General features: G+C 46.6%; 2 protein-coding genes across 2 annotated transcripts; one reads left to right on the top strand and one right to left on the bottom strand.

Annotated features, from left to right (window-relative positions):
* On the top strand, positions 1 to 2,499 carry COPS9 (COP9 signalosome subunit 9). Its single transcript, XM_065672703.1, has 3 exons — positions 1 to 145; positions 269 to 341; positions 2,195 to 2,499. Exons 1-3 carry the CDS (start codon positions 83 to 85, stop codon positions 2,230 to 2,232), a joined length of 174 nt encoding a protein of 57 aa, XP_065528775.1. The 5' UTR covers positions 1 to 82; the 3' UTR covers positions 2,233 to 2,499.
* A 5,206-nt stretch (positions 2,500 to 7,705) lies between these two features.
* ADIPOQ (adiponectin, C1Q and collagen domain containing) lies at positions 7,706 to 13,493 on the bottom strand. Its single transcript, XM_065672702.1, has 3 exons — positions 13,371 to 13,493; positions 10,091 to 10,301; positions 7,706 to 9,689 (listed from the first exon to the last, which is right to left on the bottom strand). The coding sequence occupies exons 2-3, from the start codon at positions 10,293 to 10,295 to the stop codon at positions 9,163 to 9,165; spliced, it is 732 nt and encodes a 243-aa protein (XP_065528774.1). The 5' UTR covers positions 10,296 to 10,301; positions 13,371 to 13,493; the 3' UTR covers positions 7,706 to 9,162.
* Positions 13,494 to 20,440: the final 6,947 nt, after the last annotated feature.

The raw sequence follows: 20,440 nt of genomic DNA, 5'->3' as shown, positions 1-20,440 counted from the left end.
CTTCGCTGGCCGCCTTAAAGCGGAAGTGGGGTGCGCGCAGCCGGAAGCGGTAGTGTGGTAGTGAGTGGGTTGAGGTGTTGTCATGAAGCCGGCGGTGGATGAGATGTTCCCTGAGGGGGCCGGTCCTTATGTGGACCTCGATGAGGTGAGGGGACGGGACGGGACGGGAGCTGCGGCGGCGGCGGTTGTTTGCGAGGGGGCGAGTGGCGGGGCCGCCCGTTAGGAGCGGGTGTTGGTGAGGCCCTACTCCTCAGCGCCTGTTTCCCAGGCAGGGGGAAGCACCGGGCTGCTGATGGACCTGGCCGCTAACGAGAAAGCCGTGCACGCCGACTTCTTTAACGGTAAGCGCCGCCGCGCTCCGGCGTGGGGAATAGCGGGGCACCGCGGGGCCTCCCCCGTTGGTAACGCTTTGGGCCTGCCTGGTAGCGGGTGCGGAAAGTAAAGATGATCACAACAAACCTTGCTGGGTGTCTCCCTAATGCTGTGTCATTCGTAGTCGCTGAAGGTCTCTAACCACGCTTCTAGTGAGTGCTATCATCAGTTTCAGTGTTAGATGATGTGGGTGGGGGAGATACAATGTGGGTTTCTCCTCTCCTGCAGGCTTTAGGCGATTTAGCATGTTACTTACTACAAGGAGCAGCGCCTTGTTCTGTTTGCATAGACTGGTTTGGGTTGGAAGGGACCTTAAAGCTCATCCAGTTCCAACCCCTGCCACAGGCAGGGGCACCTTTCTCTAGAGCAGGTTGCTCCAAGCCCTGTCTAACCTGGCCTTGGACACTGCCAGGGATGGGGCAGCCACAGCTTCTCTGGGCACCCTGTGCCAGCTCTTCAGCATCCTCACCGAGAAGAGCTTCTGCCTAATGTCTAATAGTTTCTATTAAACAGTGTAAATGCATGTTAAAATGTGTGCTGAGCTTTGCAAATTGTCTCTGGGTGTTACTACTTTATAGAAAATTCTCAGATTGCTGAAGGTATGCATGCCTATGTATCCAAAGCAGACTAAAACTTTGGGGTTTATGTGGTTTCTGCATTTGTAAATGAACTGTAAGTATATAACCATATACAGCCGCTTTTAGAGAGAAGGGCGATGTATCTGGCCATGTAGGGATAGGATATACAGCATCTTACACTTAGTTACTAAAGTGTTTTCTTAATACATCTGAAGAAGTATGTTTAAGCATTTCAACAGTGTATTTCAGGCATGTTAGAAAATCTGATGGCTGTGATGGTGTTGATGCCAGAAACATATTCTGAAATCAGTTAGGTTCCTCATGTTGCTCAATACTTAGAATACAGGTGAAAAAGGAAGTTCAGCATTAATATACCCTTGAATAGTTTTAAGTGACTTAGCTCTGTGTTGGAGACAGCATATTCAGGAGTAGGTATTTCCATGAAGTTCTGCCATCAAGCTGTGGCATTACATTCTTATGGTAGCTTAGGGCTCTTCTAAATGAGGTTTGATCCTCGGTTTATTGTATGGCATTGTTTGCTGCCTTCTATAAGAAAAAATACTTTATTTCAGTTATGTTGTTAGTTGGTGCTCGATATACAAAGAAGATATAAAGCAGAGTAGTTAATGAGTACTTCCCAAAGATGACTACAACAGTTGTGCCTAGCCGGCCACATGTCACCAGTCTGAGATGAGTTCTGAGAGACAAATGTTATTCAAACCTTCACAGCAATGAGATGCTTCTTAAGGAAAGGACTTTTACAGCAAATCACAAATTGAGTGTTAATCTTAAAACAACTCCTAGGGAGTTGGATATTGTGATCTAAAGCCATAATTCTGCAGGAGTGTTTCATCTCAGACTTGCTGCATGCATGAAGTTCTGGAGTAAGGGAATCATGGGTGATCCACTCTGAATGTGATGAATGCATGATGTGTTTATGAAAGCTCCTCTTTTGAAGCTTTATGTTGCTTCTATGGATTTAATCGTAATGCTTGTATTGTACAAGTGAAGCTATTTAATTTGTGTGTGATAGCATATTTATGTGTATGCCTGTCTTTCTTCTCTGTTTCTTCCCACCCTCATGTTACATTTATAATAACTGATGGTGCAGTAAGTCTCATTTACCTAATTCACCTTTTAAATTTCTCTCTTTAAACCAAATAATGAACTAAACTTGAGTGTGTGTATATGTAACAATTGAGACTTCTAAGGTTAATTTTACCTCATCTTATTTTTCTGACTAGATTTTGAAGATCTCTTTGATGATGATGACATCCAGTGAACTTAGTTGTCCAGCTATGCAATGTTGAGACGTGGATATTTCCCTAGGATCGCCTGTGGTGTCCATTATTTATTAAAATAATCAGAATGGGAAAGTCACAGAGGGGGGGTGAAAATCCTGGCTAAGCTGCTTGAGAAATATGAAAACCAGATGGTTAAAGATAACTAAGGGGGGATTTGTAGGCTGTTATTTCTAGGAAGCTGTGTAGATATTTCTTAACCTTTTACTTGCTGATGTGCTTATTCAATAAAATACTAAAAAACCTCACCCCTCTCTCTGGCCTATACTTTGAAAGTAGTTATTGCTGTGTTCTGAGCTCCCTTCGAGAATGTTTGTTTTGTTTTATTTAATCATTCACTGTTGCTTTTGCAAATTGTTTAAAGGTACACAGCAGGGGATATTGCTGCCTTGAGTTTTGTTTGTCCCATGATATAGGATTATCTAGGGCTAAGACAGTTGCTTGTTCTCAGTAGTCCGATTCCCCTCTTTAAGTCACGTTAAGTGTGCATTGCCTTCTGTTTGGAGGTGGGTGCTCGGCTACCCTTGATACTTAAATTTGGGAAGCACATAAATGAAATTACTGGGTTTTACATTGATATTTTAAGCAGAGAAATATTCTGGCCCTTGGCCGTGAAAATGCTTGGGTTTAAAAATATAATTTAATTCTTGGAATTCTGTTCTATAGAAGGAAAATCATGTCAGGATTCTTGGGCAGCAGGTAATGTATTCATACTTAGAGGTAAAGTGTATATGAGTCAGTCTGTAAGGTACCAGCTCAGATTTTGACACAAGTTTTCAGAGCACTTCTAGAAATGTTTGATTTTGCACCCTGCAGTGACCAAATTGAATCTCGTATAGAAAGGAAGAGGTGAGTTTTTAGTATATTATTTCAGAGTCAAGAGTTTTTAATCCTGTTTAATCTTGAGTGTGGTTTGTGTTCCAGAAGTTGATAACAAAAAGAATACTGAGACTGATCTTTCTTTAAAGACTTAACACTATTTAAATTTCACCTGGAATGAGACCCTTTCCTCTCATATTTGCTCCACATGTTTGGCTGGTTTTTTTTGATGAGTTTACCTTACAAAAAAGAAATCTTAAATGTAGCAGCAAGTGAGCTTAACAGCCAGTATGCCCCTGAGCTTAAAAATGGAAGCACGATAAAAACAGTAGGACTTAGGAACACTTACTGTGTTCCTGTGGTTTCTCAACATCCCATTTCATCATGCAGTGTACATTAAGTCAGCATCCTGACATTTACTCTGCGGAGTGTCTGACATCAAAACCTGTTCCTGCAGGAGCAGTCTTGCTGAGCCTGTCCCGTTTTTCTTTTCAGGCCTTGCTTTGTTTAAAGAAGTTTCAAGCTTTCCTCATTGAGACCAATGTAAACAGTTTGCCTGAGTGGTACCAACTGCCTTTGAACTGTTTGTAACTTTGGTGCTGTGCTTTCTCCAAACTGGATTTTGAGCAATGAGCTGCTGGCTGTAAATGAAGGCTGTATTCTGGGCAGGTGCAAAAGGTGAAATAGATTTAAGAAGCAACTCTTCCCCCTTTACTCTTTTAGCTACTTTTTGTTTGCTGATTCCTCAAGATGGGCATCTTGGTTTTTGAATGCTTCCTGCTCATGTTTTGTACAAACTTCTTTTTCATTTGCCTCCCTTAAGTTGTAAGAAACATGAGCCTTAAGTTTGCTGACAGCAGGAGGTATATTCTGTGATACAAATCCATCTTGAACAAGTTGCTCTTTGGCATGAATGGTGTTCTCTTTTTAGAGATACCCAAAACCTGTGAAGCTTTGGTTTGAAGGTGCTAATGGCGAGTAGTTAGAGTTTTGTAATGTCACCTTGCTTGATCAAAACATGAAACCTATCTTGATGAAACTGGGTACAGAGCAAATAATGTGCATGGTTCAATACAGCCTAAAACTCTTTGAGTTTTCATCCTGACCTACCCATTCAGGGTAGGTACAACTAACACCTTTTTTGTGAAGCTTCCATGTTTCATGTTTAAAAGCAGCACAACTAGTGCTGTTGGCGCCTGAGAAGTATGGTGTGCCTTCCTATAAGGAAGGAATTTCCTCTGTGTGGTATGTGAAAGTGTTTTGCTCTATATGAAGAGGCTGAATTTCATGAACTGCCTTGGTGTGCAGCCAATGCCAATCTGGCTTGTAGCTGCTATGAGTCCTAGGTAGTTCTTTGGTGTTAGTTCCCAGCTGTTAACTTGCTAATTAAGCTTGCACTTGAATCTGATACCTGGTGTAGGTTAGTTTTGTCAGGATGAAGTGAAATGAAAGGAGCATTCTTCAGGGCTGGATGGTACCAAATGCTTGTTGTAGCTGTCTGAAGTATAAAGCTCTATCCTTTGCAATGCAACTAGATGAGGAGTGTGTGTATAACTTCATCTTTGTAAGGAGAGTTATAGATGTCCAGGAACTTCTTCAGGAACTGTAATTTGTTTGGGTCCCTTTTGGGATAGTGCTAATATAGAAATGCTTCTACAAAGAACCAAGTGACCTTCAGCTTCACCTTGCTTGTGTGTTATTTGTCAAGCCTTTCAGTCTAATCAATCTGTGGGCAATCAGCCTGTTGTCAGAAAACAGTCACAAGATGTAAACATCTCTGATAGGAATTGATTTAAAGGACATTTGCCTGCCTTGGCCATTTCATTTATTGAGCTTTGATTCCAGTACCTTCTGTGTAGCTTGAGTCATAATAGGTGTTCCTGAGTGAAAGAAAGAGCCTGTTCTAGTAGCATTTTGCACCCACTTGGACTTGTGTATGTTACTTCATATGCTGCTGGGTACTGTTCACTATTTCAATGTCGAAATAAAGATTCTAGTCTGAATAGGTTATGGAGGTTCTAAGCTTAGTGTCATGAATGTATAAAGCCCACCACCTGCCTGAGTCTTAGCAGGATGAGGGTCCAAGTACTACAGTGCTTCAGAAGGGATGCAGCCAGTTGTGCAGCACAGATGAAAAGGAATAGCTTCAAAACACTAAAAATGTCAGCCTGTTCTCTTCAGTACTCATGAGGCCCATTCTCTGCAGGAAGCTGCTAGCTGTCATGGTATATTCTTAGAAATTAAGAGTGTGCAGGCTATTTTGAGCTGAGAATAATCAAGCCGTTGTGAAGGAGAGAAAGCTGCCATGCTAAAGGAAGCTGGCTGTCATCTGTACAGTATTTCTGCAGTGCCTCTTCTGAGCTGGTTGCTCCACTGCTCTTCATGTGAGCCAGAACAGGCAAGCTCAGGCCTAGTGTGGCAGTAGTGGGGTTTGCTTGCTTGGTTGGGGTTTGGGTTTTTAATTCATTAACTCCCAGGGAATTAAAAGGTTTTTGCTTTTAATATTTAACTTCAATAATTGATGTGGAAGGTCTTTTTCTCAAGAAAGAAGGAATTTATTTTGGTTACTAAATCGAGTTCTTCCTGCTTCCCCAGGGTGTTGGGAAGCTGGCAGGCATCTTCCTGCTCTCAATGTGCAGTTGTTCAGCACATGGAAACACGCTGGGCAGATGACAGTGCAGCCCTGTTCTGTGCAAGTCCCCCTGTCAGTGATGGAATGTGAGCATCACATCAGGGTTCTTGGGAAAGCACTTGCACAATGCAAGTCAGTCCTTAGCAGCAGGGGTGGCTTTGGCACAAGAGTTTGCTTTCATGTTTTTATTTCTAGATTGATTTATTTAGTCTTTTCTAGCTGCTCCAGGTGGTCTTTGCCAAGCAGTGGGGTCAGAATCCTGACCCAAATTATAACCTTTCCCTCAAGCTACTACAGGAGTTCAGAGCAAGAGAGAGGAGCAGTGTCTTATAAAGCTGGTAAATAGGGGCTTCTGGTGAATACTTGTTATTTATGGGAAAATCAATTTGTGTGTAGGAAATCTCCAATCAGCTCTAATTCCTGACCTTCCCTGAAAGGGATTTAGAGGAGGGCTTCAACTGGGTCTCCTGCTTGTGCCTCCCTGATGCCTTTCCATAAAGCTGTCCTGCTTTGTGGGTGGGATCCCACAGATTGTTTTGGGTGGAAATTCTGCCACACAGTAAGAGATAGGTGCTGATGTTTAGTGCTTTCATTTCAGTGGAATAAACCTTTCCTTCCCCTTGGATTGGCTGGAGAGTAACAAACTGCACCTGCATGTAAGGAACACAACTGTCATCAAAGAGCAATGGCGTTACACTGGGCTGGCCTCCTGGCGTGATTAAGGAGGATCTGTGGGTGGGTTTGCTGATCTAAAATCCCATAGCAGACTGAGTGTTTTCATCATGTACCCGTACTTAGTACAAACATCCTAAAAACAAGTGGCAGCCTTGCTCCCATCCTTGCTCAGTGTTAGTTTCCTCCAGAGTATTTCAAAGGGTGAACTTTCAATCTGATTGTGTTTCCACTATGGAAGTACAGTGGCTGATGAGCTACATACAGGACTTTATCCTAACTCTTTTGCCTCCTTCCATGCTGACAAGCCTCTAGTGAGGTTTTTATACTTCACAAATAAGTACAAGTCTTGTGAGCAATTATCTTGTTCTTGTAGTTCTTCATGGTTTAGTGCACTGCTATTAGTGCAGCTGCTATTTGTATTCCAATTAATTACTGGCACAAGTGATTACCTGGTGTTGAGGCATAATTAGGATCAGCCTATCAATTAGGATATGTCCTGTTTGGCCATGTTTTCCCATCCCACACCTTTATGGAGCAGGAAGGGAGGGTAAAAACACAGCCACTTGGTAATGGAAAAAGGCTGGATTCATTAGGAGCTCCCCTGAGCTCATCCTCCAGGACCTCATTACCCTCCCAAACCGTTACTTGCAGCTCCCCCTGAAAGCAGCACAAGGTAAGTGTGGTGCCCTGCAGTTCCCCTGCTCTTGGGGATGTGGAGGTTGGAAACCCATACTACACACAGGTATCTGGGTTATTCCTGGGCTATGAGCACTCCCTGGGGGCTTGCAGCCTCAGTAGGGCCCTGGCTTCAGTGGGGCAGAGGTGTGTGCTGAGACAGGGGGGATGCTTTTCTGCCAGCCCTGCCCTGTGTCTGTGCTTGCTTTGCTAATGGGATGAGCCTCTGCTGGGAGCATTTGCCCTAGGGGAGATCTGGGAGGGGGCTGATGGTAGCTCTTGGGGTGTGCAAAGTGGTTTTCTGGGTGGGTGGTGACTTAAACCAGGATTTTGTGCTGGGGAGGTGACTGCCTCTTTAGCTCTTGGGCCAGTGGAGTCCCCCTCTCTGCCTGGTCAGTCGGGGTAGATTTAGGCGCAGTGGTTCTGGGGAAACAGTCTGGATACAAGAGCTGATGTTATCCAAAAAGGAGGCAATACAGTGTGAGATGTTGAAGCCTCGATGAAAGCTAGAGGGTGGGGGCTTTGGGAAAGCAAAATCATCTGTCCCTCTGTGTGTGCTAACCCAGGCTGACCCCACCTTGCTGCAAAATATGAGGCAAGGAGAACATCCCTTTCTTCAAATCCTTCCCAATAACACACAATAAAACATGGGATTGTTCTCATTGAGTTTTTTATTGTTGTTGTTATGTGTAATGTAGTAATTCACTGAAGTGTGAAGTGCTGCTCTTGGAAGTAATTTCAGTTGAAGCGTTTAATGCTGTTTTGTGCTTGTAATAACACATTAGTGCTGATCTGTGTTAGCTTGTTCTGAAGCTTAATGGGACTCTTCTTTGGATGTATCTGAGAAACTACCAAATCCTTTTTTAGCTAATAGTCAGGCAAGCTCCTTGGAGAGCAGTTTGATGGGATTGCTGCTAGTTCCAGCCTTAATACTCTTCCCCCATTAAGGTAACCTTGCTGAGAGCTGGGGCATGTCCTGGAGGTGTTCATCCCAGGAGCGCACTAGAGCACACCATGCAAAGCTCTCCTCAGCTGGTGTGCAAAACACTGCTTATGCCGCACTTATGCCGTAAGAAGAGTAGAAAACCTGGTTGCTAGATCTCAACTTCTGACTGCATTTCGGAGCTATTCAGAGGGAGATGCACCAGGATCTTGCTGGCTTGCAAATGGAAACTGTGAGATGCTGCTCATGTGCTCCATGCTGGTGGCCTCTGGGATGATCAAGTACTTGTGCTATCACTTACAGCATGTGGTGGGTGATTTGGGAAGGGTCACTTCCACCCTGAGGTTCCCCCTGCCCAAGATCCTTGAGGCACCTTCTGCTCCCCCATCAGACATCAGGGTGTTTGCAGGGGAGCTGCTGGCATTTCTGAGCATCACAACTGTGCAGGCAATGTGTCTGTCGTCACCTCAGGACCCCCAGAGCCATGTGGTCAATGGGCTGCTTTTGTTATGTGGCCCCACCAGCATTCATAAGGCTTTTCAGATAAATCAAAAGAGAAGATCCTGCCCTGAACAAGCTTGCTGTCTACATTAGAGGTAAGAATAGAAGTTAGACATAGAAGGAAAATCAAAGGATTAAAATTAATGCAAGTTAATAACCTGAATATATTCAAGGATCTGGGCTAAAGAAGGGAGACAACAAACCATGGGTGGAAACCACAGGCCCTAACAGGACAGCAAGTTACAATGGTAAAAAAGGAGCCATCTCTTCCAGCTGAAAACAAGACCAGAGATGGCTTTTGTGAATAGTCTTCTACATCTTCTACTCAAATTTACAATGTGTACCATTGGTTTAAGTGGATTTCAAGGGAAATTTAAAATGGGATATCTAAATGTAATTGTTTTATTTTTAAATGCAAAAGAGGTTAGGCCATCTTGAGAGTTACTCTTGGCCCAGCTTTTCACAAGGAGAGCAAGACCCAAGGCAGAAGTAAATCTTGGTCCCACAGAAGTGACTCAGTAACCTCAACTATTGGTCCACCCTTGGCAATTGTTGCCCCCACGAAAGGCGGTTATTGGGTAAATACAGTATAGCTGTAGCACCAGTGCCCCAGGGCACCGTCTGAGGTTAAGCCACCTCTTCCTATCCCAAGCAGGACCACTGCCTTTAGCGGCCATCCATATCTGGGTACAGGAGGAAGCCCATGAAAGTGGAATCGTTGACGTTGTCGGCGTAGATGCCGTTGTTGTCCCCTTCCCCGTACACCTGAAGCCAGACCTCATCCCCAGAGCTGAGGTGAAGCAAGATGGAGCCGCTCGCTTGGTCAACGTTGTTCTTCTGGAACTGGTCGTAGGTGAACATCACCGCCCTGTCCTTCTTGTAGAGGCTGACCTTGACATCCGTCAGGTAGACTGTCAGGTGGTAGGTGAAGTAGTACGTGCCAGGGATGGTGCAGAAGAACTTGCCGGTGGAGGCATCATAGTGCTTCTGCTCATTGTAGTAGATCTTGGTGAAGCGGATGGGGACATTGGGGTGGGGGGCTCGGTCCGTCAGCCCCACGCTGAAGGCAGAGCGGTAGATGAAGGCACCTTCTCCCTTGTCCCCCTTCTGCCCTGGGTACCCAGGGAATCCTCGTGGCCCTTCCTTCCCTGGGATTCCTGCTTCACCTGGGTCACCTTTGGGACCTTGCATACCTGGGAGGCAGAGTGGAAACGGGGAGTTCTGTTAGCACAGTGCCAGCAGCTGCTACCCACCAGCCCAAAACACAGAGGGAGGTGTAGCATGAGGATCGGCACAGCACCAGTGACTTCAACATCTGTGTGAGCTGAGTCAGCAAGTGGAAAGCCCACTCAACACCCCCCCCCCCCCGCCCCAGGCTGTGTGCAGAGCATGTCTGATTTCCAGCGTGTAATGATTTCCATCATTAGCTGGAAAAACAACCACCAGCCAAATTCTTTGTCTTGGGTTGTAGAATCTCCACCCCTGCAGATCTTCAAAAGCCGTCAGAGATCAGGCATGGACCCAGTGTGAGATCTGCCGGAGCTAGGCCTGCCCCCTGGCTCCAGCACGGATGTACCCCATGTTTCTTACCAACCTTCCTCTCCTTTCTCTCCCTTTAACCCGTCTTTTCCGTCTTTCCCGTCCCGGCCGGGGAGCCCGTTGTGGCCAGGGTAGCCAGGTGCTCCTCCCATCCAGTTGGCACATGGAGTTTTGGGTTCTGGCTCACTTTCCTGGGCAGCCACCTCTGTGTAATGTGGGGCCAGCAGCAGCAGTGAGCAAAGGAGGAAGCCCCTCATCATTGGTTCCTGATGTGGACATGCACTGCATTAGCTTTAAAGGTTAACAGGGATAAAAACAGCAAACAAAACCCTACCCTGATAACTGAGAGGCACGAAGACTAAAGTTTAAATCAACATGTCCAAAGGAAAGCAATTCTGCTTGCCCCAGGGACTTCTCTGTGTCCAGCATAGCACTGGGGTGAGCTCACGAGCCAAGCCAGGATGGGGCACCTGAGAGCACATCCAGTGTGGAGAGGAGCATACGCCAGAGTTGCCCTCAGTAACTCGTGGGCTTTTTGCATGGACACAGCTATATCTTGGGATCAAGTACAGCAGATGCCAGAGTACCACAGATTATGTTGTTTAATTATGGGAAGAGGATTACACATCCAGGGATTACACATCTTGGAAGTGTTCAAGTCCAGGTTGGATGGGGCTTTGAGCAACCTGGTTTAGTGGAAGGTGTCCCTGCCCATGGCAGGGGTTGGAATTGGATGAGCTTTAAGATCCCTTCCAAACCTAACCAGTCTGGGATTCTTGAAGACAAGTTGAGCAGTGTCTAAGCACTGTAGGGTCAGGTTTTTCTTTAGTTGAGTTGCTAATCACAGCAATCAGTGCGACTCCCTATAACCGTGTCAGTGGTGGTTCCCTACAGCCAGCCTGGGGCTTTTGCTCCCAGGAATCAATGGGACCTTGGTGGGCTTTGGGTCTGGCTTTTAGGAAACAGATGTTTTAAAACGAGTATTGTGTGATACTGCTCCAGCACAGAGATTATACCCTGGAACTGCCTGTTATGAGGATTTGAAGTGGCATGATAGGCACTGAAATGTGAGTAACAGCATGGCCATTAGAGTCCCTTAGCTCTGTAATTTCCAAGAAAAATAGTATTTCAGAGCAATTCCTTTGCAGAGTTGATTTTCCTGGGTGAGCTATTTAAATGTCATACTTTAAATAATGCCTCATTAGCTCTTGCATGATTTCATCAAAGGAAGCTAAAGAAATGTGCTGGTTTTGGCTGGGATAGAGTTAATTTTCTTCATAGCAGCTGGTATGGGACTATGTTTTGGCTTTGTGCTGGAAACAGTGTTGACCACGCAGGAATGGTTTAGTTACTGCTGAGCAGTGATTACACAGAGCCAAGCCCTTTTCTACTCCTCACCCCATCAGTGAGCAGGCTGGGGGTGCAAAAGGAGCTGGGGGGTACACAGCTGGGACAGCTGGACACTGGACCCAAGGGACATTCCATATGATGTCTCATGCTCAGCATATAAAGCCAGGGGGAGGCTGGCCAGGGGCTGCTGCTGTGCCTCGGTCAGTTGAAGTGAGCAGTTGTTTTAATTTGAATCACCTGTCTTTCTTGGGATTTAAATCTCTCTCTTGGTTATTTTTCCATTCATTACCTCTGCGCTTTGGGAAGTGAAATGCTCCTTTGCAATGAGCGATGTAGCAATTGTCCACGAACCAGGGTGGACAAGTGAAACGGATGTCTACAATCCTGAAAGTGGCTTGGTTTGGCAAGTGAGGGTGTGCATATTTGGGCACACACTGATATGGCCACTTTGCCATGACATGAAGCAGAGGTGTCCCTGTCCCCCCATGTGAGTCCCCTCCTGCTCAGCTACACTCATGCCCTATCCGTAATCAGCAAAGGCTGCCTGGGAATCTCTTAACTGTAAACACATGCTGGTGTTCAATATAAATCTGTGTGTCTTGGTGGCTTTGTTTGTTCTAGTTCCACTTTGTCATACGCTGCCTAGAAAGCAAATATCAAAACCTTAGCAATGTGTGCCCCAGAGCCAGCTCCTTTGCTGGTGCAAATTAAAACCGTTCTTTATGGCCAGATGCAGTGCAGATTTGAGTCAGCCGGAAGCAGGGCTGCGAGGAGTTTTACTGGCAGATGCCTTTCCAGCTTGCTCTGAAGGGCTCAAAGTGATGCCCGTCCCAGAGCATCCCTGGATGACTCTTCCCTGCACCTAGCTTTCTCGTTTCCCGTAAGAAAACTGTATTGAAATGCAAGTAGAAATCTTCTTCTATTTGCTACAGCTTGACTTAAATGCCAGTGGCTTGCTTCTTTGAGAAATGGAGTAATTCTCTGGCATATGGGTGTATTGCAAAGGGGAAGTTTTAACCTGTGACTGTTAGCTCTGAGTTTAATCTCCAGTTGATCTTCCCTTACTTTATCTTTCCCATTTCTTTCTGTCTGATGCTCAGCAGTGTAACATAAAATAATCTACTATATTTGAATGTCAATTATACCTGTCGGACAAGTAAAGTTGAACTAAGTAGTCTTGGTGGCTTTCTGTCATTCCCTTGGCAGACACTATATGAAAAGCTCATATATGTTCATATATATTCATAAAGTTCATATGTATTATATGAAGCTTATTCATATATAAGGAGAGATCAGCGTGTCATCCATAAGAACAATGCAATATAGGGATTTAGACCATAATTCAGAATTTAAATTTCACATAACACTGTATTAATAATTATGCTATTACATATATTAATAATTAGTATTAGTTGTAATTATATATTTAAAAACCCCACAAACTCACACCTCTCTGCACAAAACACAGAACAGAAAATGCACCTGTTTTCTAGCTCCACTATTTTCTTCAACCAGGAGTCTGGCTTATGCTGATCTTTCTTTTGCCTTTGTAATTCCTTGTAGCACAGTTTTTGCTGGCATTCCAGGGGGCTTGCACCTTAAATCTGGGTAGTGCAGGTTTCTGGCAAGGAGCTGATAGGACTCGGGGAGATTTGGGGTAAGCCCAGTCTTCCCAGGAGTCTTTGAGGAAAGAGTGGAATCATAAGGTGCCAGTGCAGTGCTCACATTGCTGTATGGTTTTTCACCGTTGTTCCTGTCTGCTTTTGATTTAGGAGGTTTGATCTCTAAATAGTGTTTCCAAAACCAGGAGTACGAATCTAAGGGAGAAGGGCTATTCTTGGTTTAAAGTACTCTTTAGCTATTCTGGGAATAACTCTAAGAAAGGAAACTTACTGCAACAGAGGTGTGTGTCTGTCTGATTCAATCCCAAAAGAAGAGAAAATCTGAATTTAGTAAGAAGGGGTTAAAAGAAAAGTCATGCTTACCAGCTGCTTTGAGTCCTAGTTGGCTTGTTGCAGTCTCTTTGGAAATGAAGCCTGGCTACTACAACGCTATCCCTAAGGGCACAGGGAGCTGTCAGCTCAGACAGTGCGTTTTCCATTTGCTATTGCGCATGCTGACATAAAAGTTGGGTTTTCCCATTAATTTTTCTTGGCCATCACTTAAGTTTTGGACCATTTATATAATCCAGTCACACTGGGGTAGCTTGCAAAGATAGCCTTAATGGGGAAAAGATGGGTTTGGGAATTTGATGGGACCTGAAGGAGCAATGGTTTGCTGGAGAAGCCCATGTGAAGACTTGCTCATCCCAGGCTGGGCTTCTACAGCACAAGCTGCTGCTTTGTGTGAACTGGGAAATGTTGTTAGCAGCTGACGGAGAAAGTGTCTCTTCAGCCTTGTATTCACACACTCATAGGGGCTTTTTATCAGTGTGTTAGTAGATTAATTACTGTGTGTGAAGCCTCGGCTTCTCCCTTTAATGGCAAGAGCTGTTCCTGCCTGGAGGCTGCTGCTGCACCAAAGAAGGGCAAAGCTGCCTGAGAGAAAGGGCAGTGCTGGGGGAGAGGGTTTTGTCTTAAGCCAGCCAAGCATGTGCCAGCACTATAGTAAATCATTGGAATCATTTCAGCTCTACAGATGCCATCCAACCCACCACATTTTGGCTTTAGATCAGGACAAAGTCTTTCTCAAGGTTAGCTAAGCAGGACCTTGGCAAACCTAGGCTCACAAAAAGGACTAGGAAAATGTAGTGTGGTGCATGTTGTTGCAGCAGCGTATGGGGAGCCGGTGATGGGAAGCTGGTGTCCTTGGGAGAGGGGAAACAGGACTGTATCCTGAATACTGAGTCATTGTTAAGAGCTGGCTATCTGAAAGGACTAAAAGGATGTCTGTATGGACACCTTGAAGTCCTAAGGAGTAGGGTGCAGAAGGGAGGAGACCCAGGATGTCTGCTTGCTACCTGCCTTAGTTTGGTCAAGCAGTCCAGCATTTAATTATTTGCTTTGGATGATGGCTTTTCCATACAATGCTGAGACTTAAAATATGACAGAGATCAAGTTGTACCTGCTGTTTTCTTATAAATATGGTTTGCTAAAGCCAAGTGTGTGCCTATGTGCATGTGATGCCGATGTTTCTATTGAAGCCTTGTCTCCTGAGCAATGAATGGAGGAGCAGGATCTTGGAACTGAGATAGGAACTCTTTTTGCAGTGGAGATGAGATGTTTTCATCTGTCTGTTCCCTGTATCAGCAAGACAAGGCTGCTATCCCTGCCAGCTCTTGGCTTGAACCCCAAAATGCAGGATTGGGGTATTCATGAGGCTGACAGGATTTAGAGCTGGACCTGATGTGTTTAATAGGTAGTGCTGCAATTGCATCATGGCCTTTCAATTCAGTTGTTAGGAAAATACCACGGTTACCAATCTTTCAGTGGTCCATCAAACAGCTGGCCAGATGTTATCCCTGCCTCTCCAAAGAGGGGTGGAAGTTTATATCTAGGGGTACAACCAGCTGATACACCCCCAATGTACTTGCTTGTGGTTACGTTGTCTTACACACTTGGTTTGTATGTTGGTTCTGGCTCCTGTTCCCTCTTGCAGAGGAGGATATTGTACAATCCAGTGAGTTACTTCTGGTGTGTGAGAAGAAACCAGTTAAGATGTCCTTTGCTCTGCCTGGTGACAAGCAAAACCTGCCACTAAATGCGATCTGGACCACCAGTGCCTGGAGGCAGCAGCTCTGATTAGGACTGTGGGGGGTCTTTTTGGCATAGAGAAAGCTGCTGTCCATAGGTCCTGCAGCACCTTCTCCTCTTTGTACTGCAGTGACCATATCCGTGGTGTGGGACATGCTGCCTGTACCTAACTAACTCAGCTACAAACCTTGTGCTGAGCCTGATGCAAGCCTGCAAATATGAAAAACACAAGCCCGACGTGATGGATTGTGGATCAGAGCTTTCACAAAGAATTCAAAATAAGCAGAAAGTTATATTTAGCCATCTATAAACAGGAACAAAACAGAGCAGGAGGCTTGCTATCAGCTGTGCTCCACCAGAAGAGTCACGATCCCTGCTGGTGAGACTTGAGGGGTCAAAAGCTTCTTTGGCCATGGGGAGGTTGGAATGGCTGCCTCAGGAGGTCGGTGGCTGCTCTGGATCCATGCCATAGGGGCCAGGGAAGGAGCACCCCGCTGCCTACCGATGTCCTCCCGCAGCAGGGTCAGCACCACCATGGAGCCCAGCCCATGGGAACCCTTGTCCCCTGGTTGTCCCATCCTTTCCTAAGGCTGCTGTGCCCCCTCCGCCGGGAGCTGCCCCCTGCCCTGCCCTGGCTCACTGTCCCTCTGGGATGCCTGGCCCTTCCCTTGTCTTTCCTCTGGCCGTGGATACTGCACGTCCCAGAAACAACACGCATTCCCTGCTTTGCTAAAAACAGCAAAAACTATGCATGCCATTTAGCGAGCTGGCTGATAGGCTGTTATGTGCTGCTCTGGAGCTGCCCAGGGCTGCGTGCAGTGGAGGAACTGTGGTCACCATGCCAGGGGTGCTGCTGGCTCTATATCTGGGCATTGCCAGCAGCCCCAGTGAAGTCAGCTCACTCCCCAGTGCAGCAGAGCTGAGTCCCCGCTGATAGTCAGACAGAGCCCATGCCTGTCTGTGCTACTTCCACATGGGCACCTGCATGGGAGGGCAAGATAGTGGTGAGTGATGAGGAGCCAACTCTGACGGAAAAGCAGCAAAATGGCCTTTAGCAAGGACCTTATCACAAAGTCATGATAGGTTTGTCAGCATCAGCATCAGGAAGGACCCTAGCCACAAATTGTGATTCTCTGTAGTCCCATGCATTATTGTTCATCTAAACCCTTCCCCGTACAGCATTGTACTTCCCTCTAGTGGCTAATTATTAATGGTGAAGAGGAGCTCTCTTCCTGTGGACAGCATGGAGAGCATCAGCCTGGTCCTGCATGCTCAGCCCCTTCTCTGGTAGGGAGATGCGATGGCAGCACAAGATGAATGGTGGAGGGCATAGGAGCCCCATCAGTACGTGTGACAACGGGGTTACTGGGGCAGCATTTGGGGGGCACCAGAACCCAGCAGCAGGGATGAGGGGACCCATCATCAGCACTGCCTTTGCCTGATGAATCCATCCTGCTTCTCAGCAGCAGGGTTACTGAATTCTTGGCCTGTTTCACACAGACAAATGGGTTCTTTTCTTCCCTGCAATGGGCAGCTTGGGCAGAACAGCTCCTTGCCAGGCTTGAGCAACAGCGTGTGTTTCTTAATGATCACAATCTTCCCCAGCCTCAGGCTTCCAGCAAGGGATCTTGGCGCAGCAGGGTTTCTCATGCTGAAAAGGACATCGAGATGGATTTGTTCAGGAAACAGGGCCCTGTAAATACTACTCAAAAGTCCTTTTATTAGTGTCATAGCTGTTCCCAGGGCGCTCGTTTCTGTGCTGCAAGTTCAGGGTGCTGCTTTGGCCGGGGAAACACAGCCAAGAACCCATCTGTGTAGGGGGTTATGGACACTCCATCCAGCTTCCCTTTGCTCTCACACCAGTTCACAGCTGAGCCTAGGTACTGGTTGCTTTTAGTACAGGCTAAAGGTCTTGTTTTGGGGCTCATTCTGTGCTGGGAAGAGGCTGGGCGGGGAGCAGAACAACAACCTCAGTGATCTGGTATGTGGAGCCTGCAGCATCTCCTGCCAAAACGTCCTGCCCAGATTTCACTCCCAAGCTGTGATCGCATCTTTCCAATGAGGCACCTGAGAGCGTACCTCTGCCCAGCATTCCCCTCCAGCTTTGCTCCATGGGCTGAGCTAGTAATGAGGTGTTTAATGAGGTTTCTACATGCCCATTAAAATGAAGACCTCAGTGCAGGAAGGAGAGCTCGCAGCTAATAAGCACCCAGCACCCTGAAGCCTGCTTGTGTTCGTCGAACACGCATCTTCACGAAGTAGATAAATTATTTATTAGGGGAGCATTTCTGAATAATTCAGGCACAGAGAAGAGCAGTTTCCTTCGCACGCATGAATTTCCTTGTTCCCCGTCAGCCAGTCCCCTTCGCTCTGAGGTTTGGACAATAGATGGTGCTAACTGCCCTCGGGAAACCTGGCTGAGCACCGCTGAGCTGGGGGGATGAGGGGCTGGTTTGCAGCGATCCCCCGAAATCATAGAATCCCAGACTGGTTTGGGGTGGAAAAGACCTTAAAGCGCATCCAGTTCCAGCCCCCTGCCACGGGCAGGGACACCCTCCACTAGAGCAAGCTGCTCCAAGCCCCATCCAAGCTGGCCTTGAACACTGCCAGGGATGGAGCAGCCACAACTCTTTGGATGGCTCTAAAGAGCAGCAGGAGGGTGGTGGTGGTTTCATCCAGGTGTCTTAGACAAGCCATGGCAGCACCTGCCTTTTAAAGGGTGTTTGCCCCCCACATTCCCCTGTTTTCATTTCTGAGGAACAGAAATGGCATAGTTCCCCGTCACTGTCTCTTCTTTCAGGCCCTGCACCCACTGCTCTCAATTTGGGACAATGGTGTTGGGGTGTCTGGAGGAGCTGCACAAACAAGAAGGGGGGATTTGCTCTGGGTTTGATGGGAAAGGACAGGAGGCATGTGGAGCCCTGTAACCCCGAGCCGTTTGGCAGAGGCTGTGTCAGGTAAATGGCTCCATGCTGGGGCACGGTGCAGGCAGCGAGGGGTCTTGCGATGCTGGGACCCCTGACACAGGGATTTCCCCCCCAGTCCCTTCCATCCTTTTATCCCTGTTGCAAACAGGACTATTGCTCTCACTACACACAGGCATGTGGTTACTGGCATACCTGGCTTCTCCAAACACAACCCTGAGCAAGCAGGGTGCGCAAAGGGCTCCTTGTAGCTCTGTAAACCACATCCCTTGTCTGCTGTGTTTGAAAGCACTGCCTGGTGACAGCCCAGTTCCATCCACATCTGAGTTCACCCATGGGGTGAAAGTCAAGAGCTCATGAGTGAGATAATGCCCTCCCATCATGTATTTCTTTGAATTATGCAAGTGCCCAAGAATAATTTTTGTCTATAATGGCTTTTCCATTCACTAAGGTATTGATCTCAAGCCACCGGCGCCCATAATTTCTGCCATGCATTAGCTGACTCCCTGCCTTTTGCAGCATGATGGATATGATAGCAGGGTGGTGGGGCAGGTATGTTCAGCACTGTCCCTCTGATTTTGGAGCTGTTTTCCCAGTGCAGGACCCTCCTGGACTGTCATTTAATGGCCTGTGAGACTGAATCACTGTATTCTCAGGCCACGCAACCAGTCCCTGCCTGTGGAGTGTCTCTGCTCACATTCAGTAATGTTTGCTTCCAAACACCAGTGAGGTGCTAAGGGATAACAGTTCGCTTGTTTCTCCCATTTATTACAAAATCTAATCACTTCAAAGCAAGGATGTGATTAATTTAAGGTGTTACGAATCTTACATTGTCTATAAAATGAAATATCATTGTGAAACTGCATCTGAGTGATGCAGCTTTCACCAAGAAACTAAATCTGATATAAGCATGATTACTATATGTTTTTACTTTGGGCATTTCATTGCATAAATCATCATGAAGTGCTCTTTGGGAAGTCACAGGGAATGATACATCCATGGCGCTTCTGATAGGGCATTTCTCTGTGCTTAGCAGAAGGCGTTTATGGTTGCTGTAGGGTTGATAAAAGGCTTATGATGTCTTCAATTATTCATTTTTACAAGTGCTTGTTCTCCTGATTTGGACAGCCAAATGTGACTGGTTTTAGCAGTAAATTGTGGGTTTTTTTTTTCCTGAAATCAAACGACTTTGCCTCCACTACAGACTCTCTTCCATATGGAAAACAATGCTGGTTCCTTCTCAGCTATCACAACATTCTGTATACTTCTCTCTTTGGGAAGCACCTTTCTGCCTGGCAGCCGGCTCACCCGGCAGCCTCCATTCACACTTGGGCTGCAGTACCTCGCCTCGTGTCTGCCAGGAGGTTTACGTGCGAGCCGGAGAAGTGGCTCTGGTAGCATGCAAGTGGTTTGTGTGGGTGCCCTGAGCTGGTGCTCAGTCGCATCTGGATGCCAGGGACCCTACCCTTCAGGTGCACAGCAGCCATGAAGGCTTTAGTGCTGCTGCTCATCTGGGCTTGAGGCAGCCCAGTACCCCTGCCCACATGGACATCCTGCAGGATTGGGTCCCCAGGCACCAAACCTACAAGCAAAGAGATGTTCTGAGCCCTCCTGCTGTCACACACAGCCTCCTGCTCCCACCATGCCCTGGCAGGATGGAGTGCCCTGGCATGCTGGGCTGGGATCCTGCCTCCTTAGTCTCTAGCAAATGCCACAGTGATAGAGAGGCAGGTGGGGCTGGAGGCACTTCTGTATTGAAGTGCATTTCTGGTGCTGCTTTATAGGTTTTTAATGTGATCCGTATGTCCCCCCTCCCCTGTCGCCCATAGCCAGGCACTCCCCTGCCTCCCGCTCCTTGCTGCAGTGTTTTCTGTGGATTAGGTTCAACTGGATAAATTAATCTCCTTTTGTATTTACAATCCCAATGAGGGCGGCATCTTTAACAGAGGCTATTCCTTCTCATTGCTTTGGCAACGCAAGTAGCAGCTCCCCGCTGTGTCTCTCTCGGATGACACAGAGGTTCTCTGAATAGCAAAGAGAGAAAACAAGAAGGATCTAAGATGGTTCCATTTATTTTTCCTTTTTTATCTTTTTCCAGGCAGCTCATGTATCCACCTCACCAAAAATCCCCCCCAGGACCTCAGCTTTTTGCTTTTCAAGTGCTAGCATCCTTGAGGCTCTGCCTGTGCAACACACTGATGAAGATGGGGACATCAGAGAGAGTCTCTTTGGCATGAGAGGAGGAGCAACAAAGGGATTGTTTTTCCCACTGCCAAAAAGGAACAATTAAGGAAATTCAGAGAAACAAAATGAGGAGATACGGGTTTCCGTTCATCATGGGAAATGCTCCATCTGGGACTGCAATAGGCCCATATTGACCTTACAAGTGGTTGACAGAATCCCAGACCAGTTTGTGTTGGAAGGGACCTTAAAGCTCAT

This window comes from Lathamus discolor, chromosome 3 (genome assembly GCF_037157495.1).
Source record: "Lathamus discolor isolate bLatDis1 chromosome 3, bLatDis1.hap1, whole genome shotgun sequence".
NCBI lineage: Eukaryota > Metazoa > Chordata > Aves > Psittaciformes > Psittacidae > Lathamus > Lathamus discolor.
Note: the sequence above shows the minus strand (reverse complement) of the source record. Positions and strands in the feature narration are given on the sequence as shown.

What these genes read in the sequence shown, in the direction of transcription:
- COPS9 (XM_065672703.1), top strand. Translation starts at nt 83, where the DNA reads ATGAAGCCGGCGGTGGATGAGATGTTCCCTGAGGGGGCCGGTCCTTAT. An exon ending in CTTATGTGGACCTCGATGAG is followed by an intron (nt 146 to 268) that starts GTGAGGGGACGG and finishes CCTGTTTCCCAG; the next exon opens with GCAGGGGGAAGCACCGGGCT. An exon ending in GCACGCCGACTTCTTTAACG is followed by an intron (nt 342 to 2,194) that starts GTAAGCGCCGCC and finishes TTTTCTGACTAG; the next exon opens with ATTTTGAAGATCTCTTTGAT.
- ADIPOQ (XM_065672702.1), bottom strand. Translation starts at nt 10,295, where the DNA reads ATGATGAGGGGCTTCCTCCTTTGCTCACTGCTGCTGCTGGCCCCACAT. An exon ending in GGGAGAGAAAGGAGAGGAAG is followed by an intron (nt 9,690 to 10,090) that starts GTTGGTAAGAAA and finishes TCTGCCTCCCAG; the next exon opens with GTATGCAAGGTCCCAAAGGT.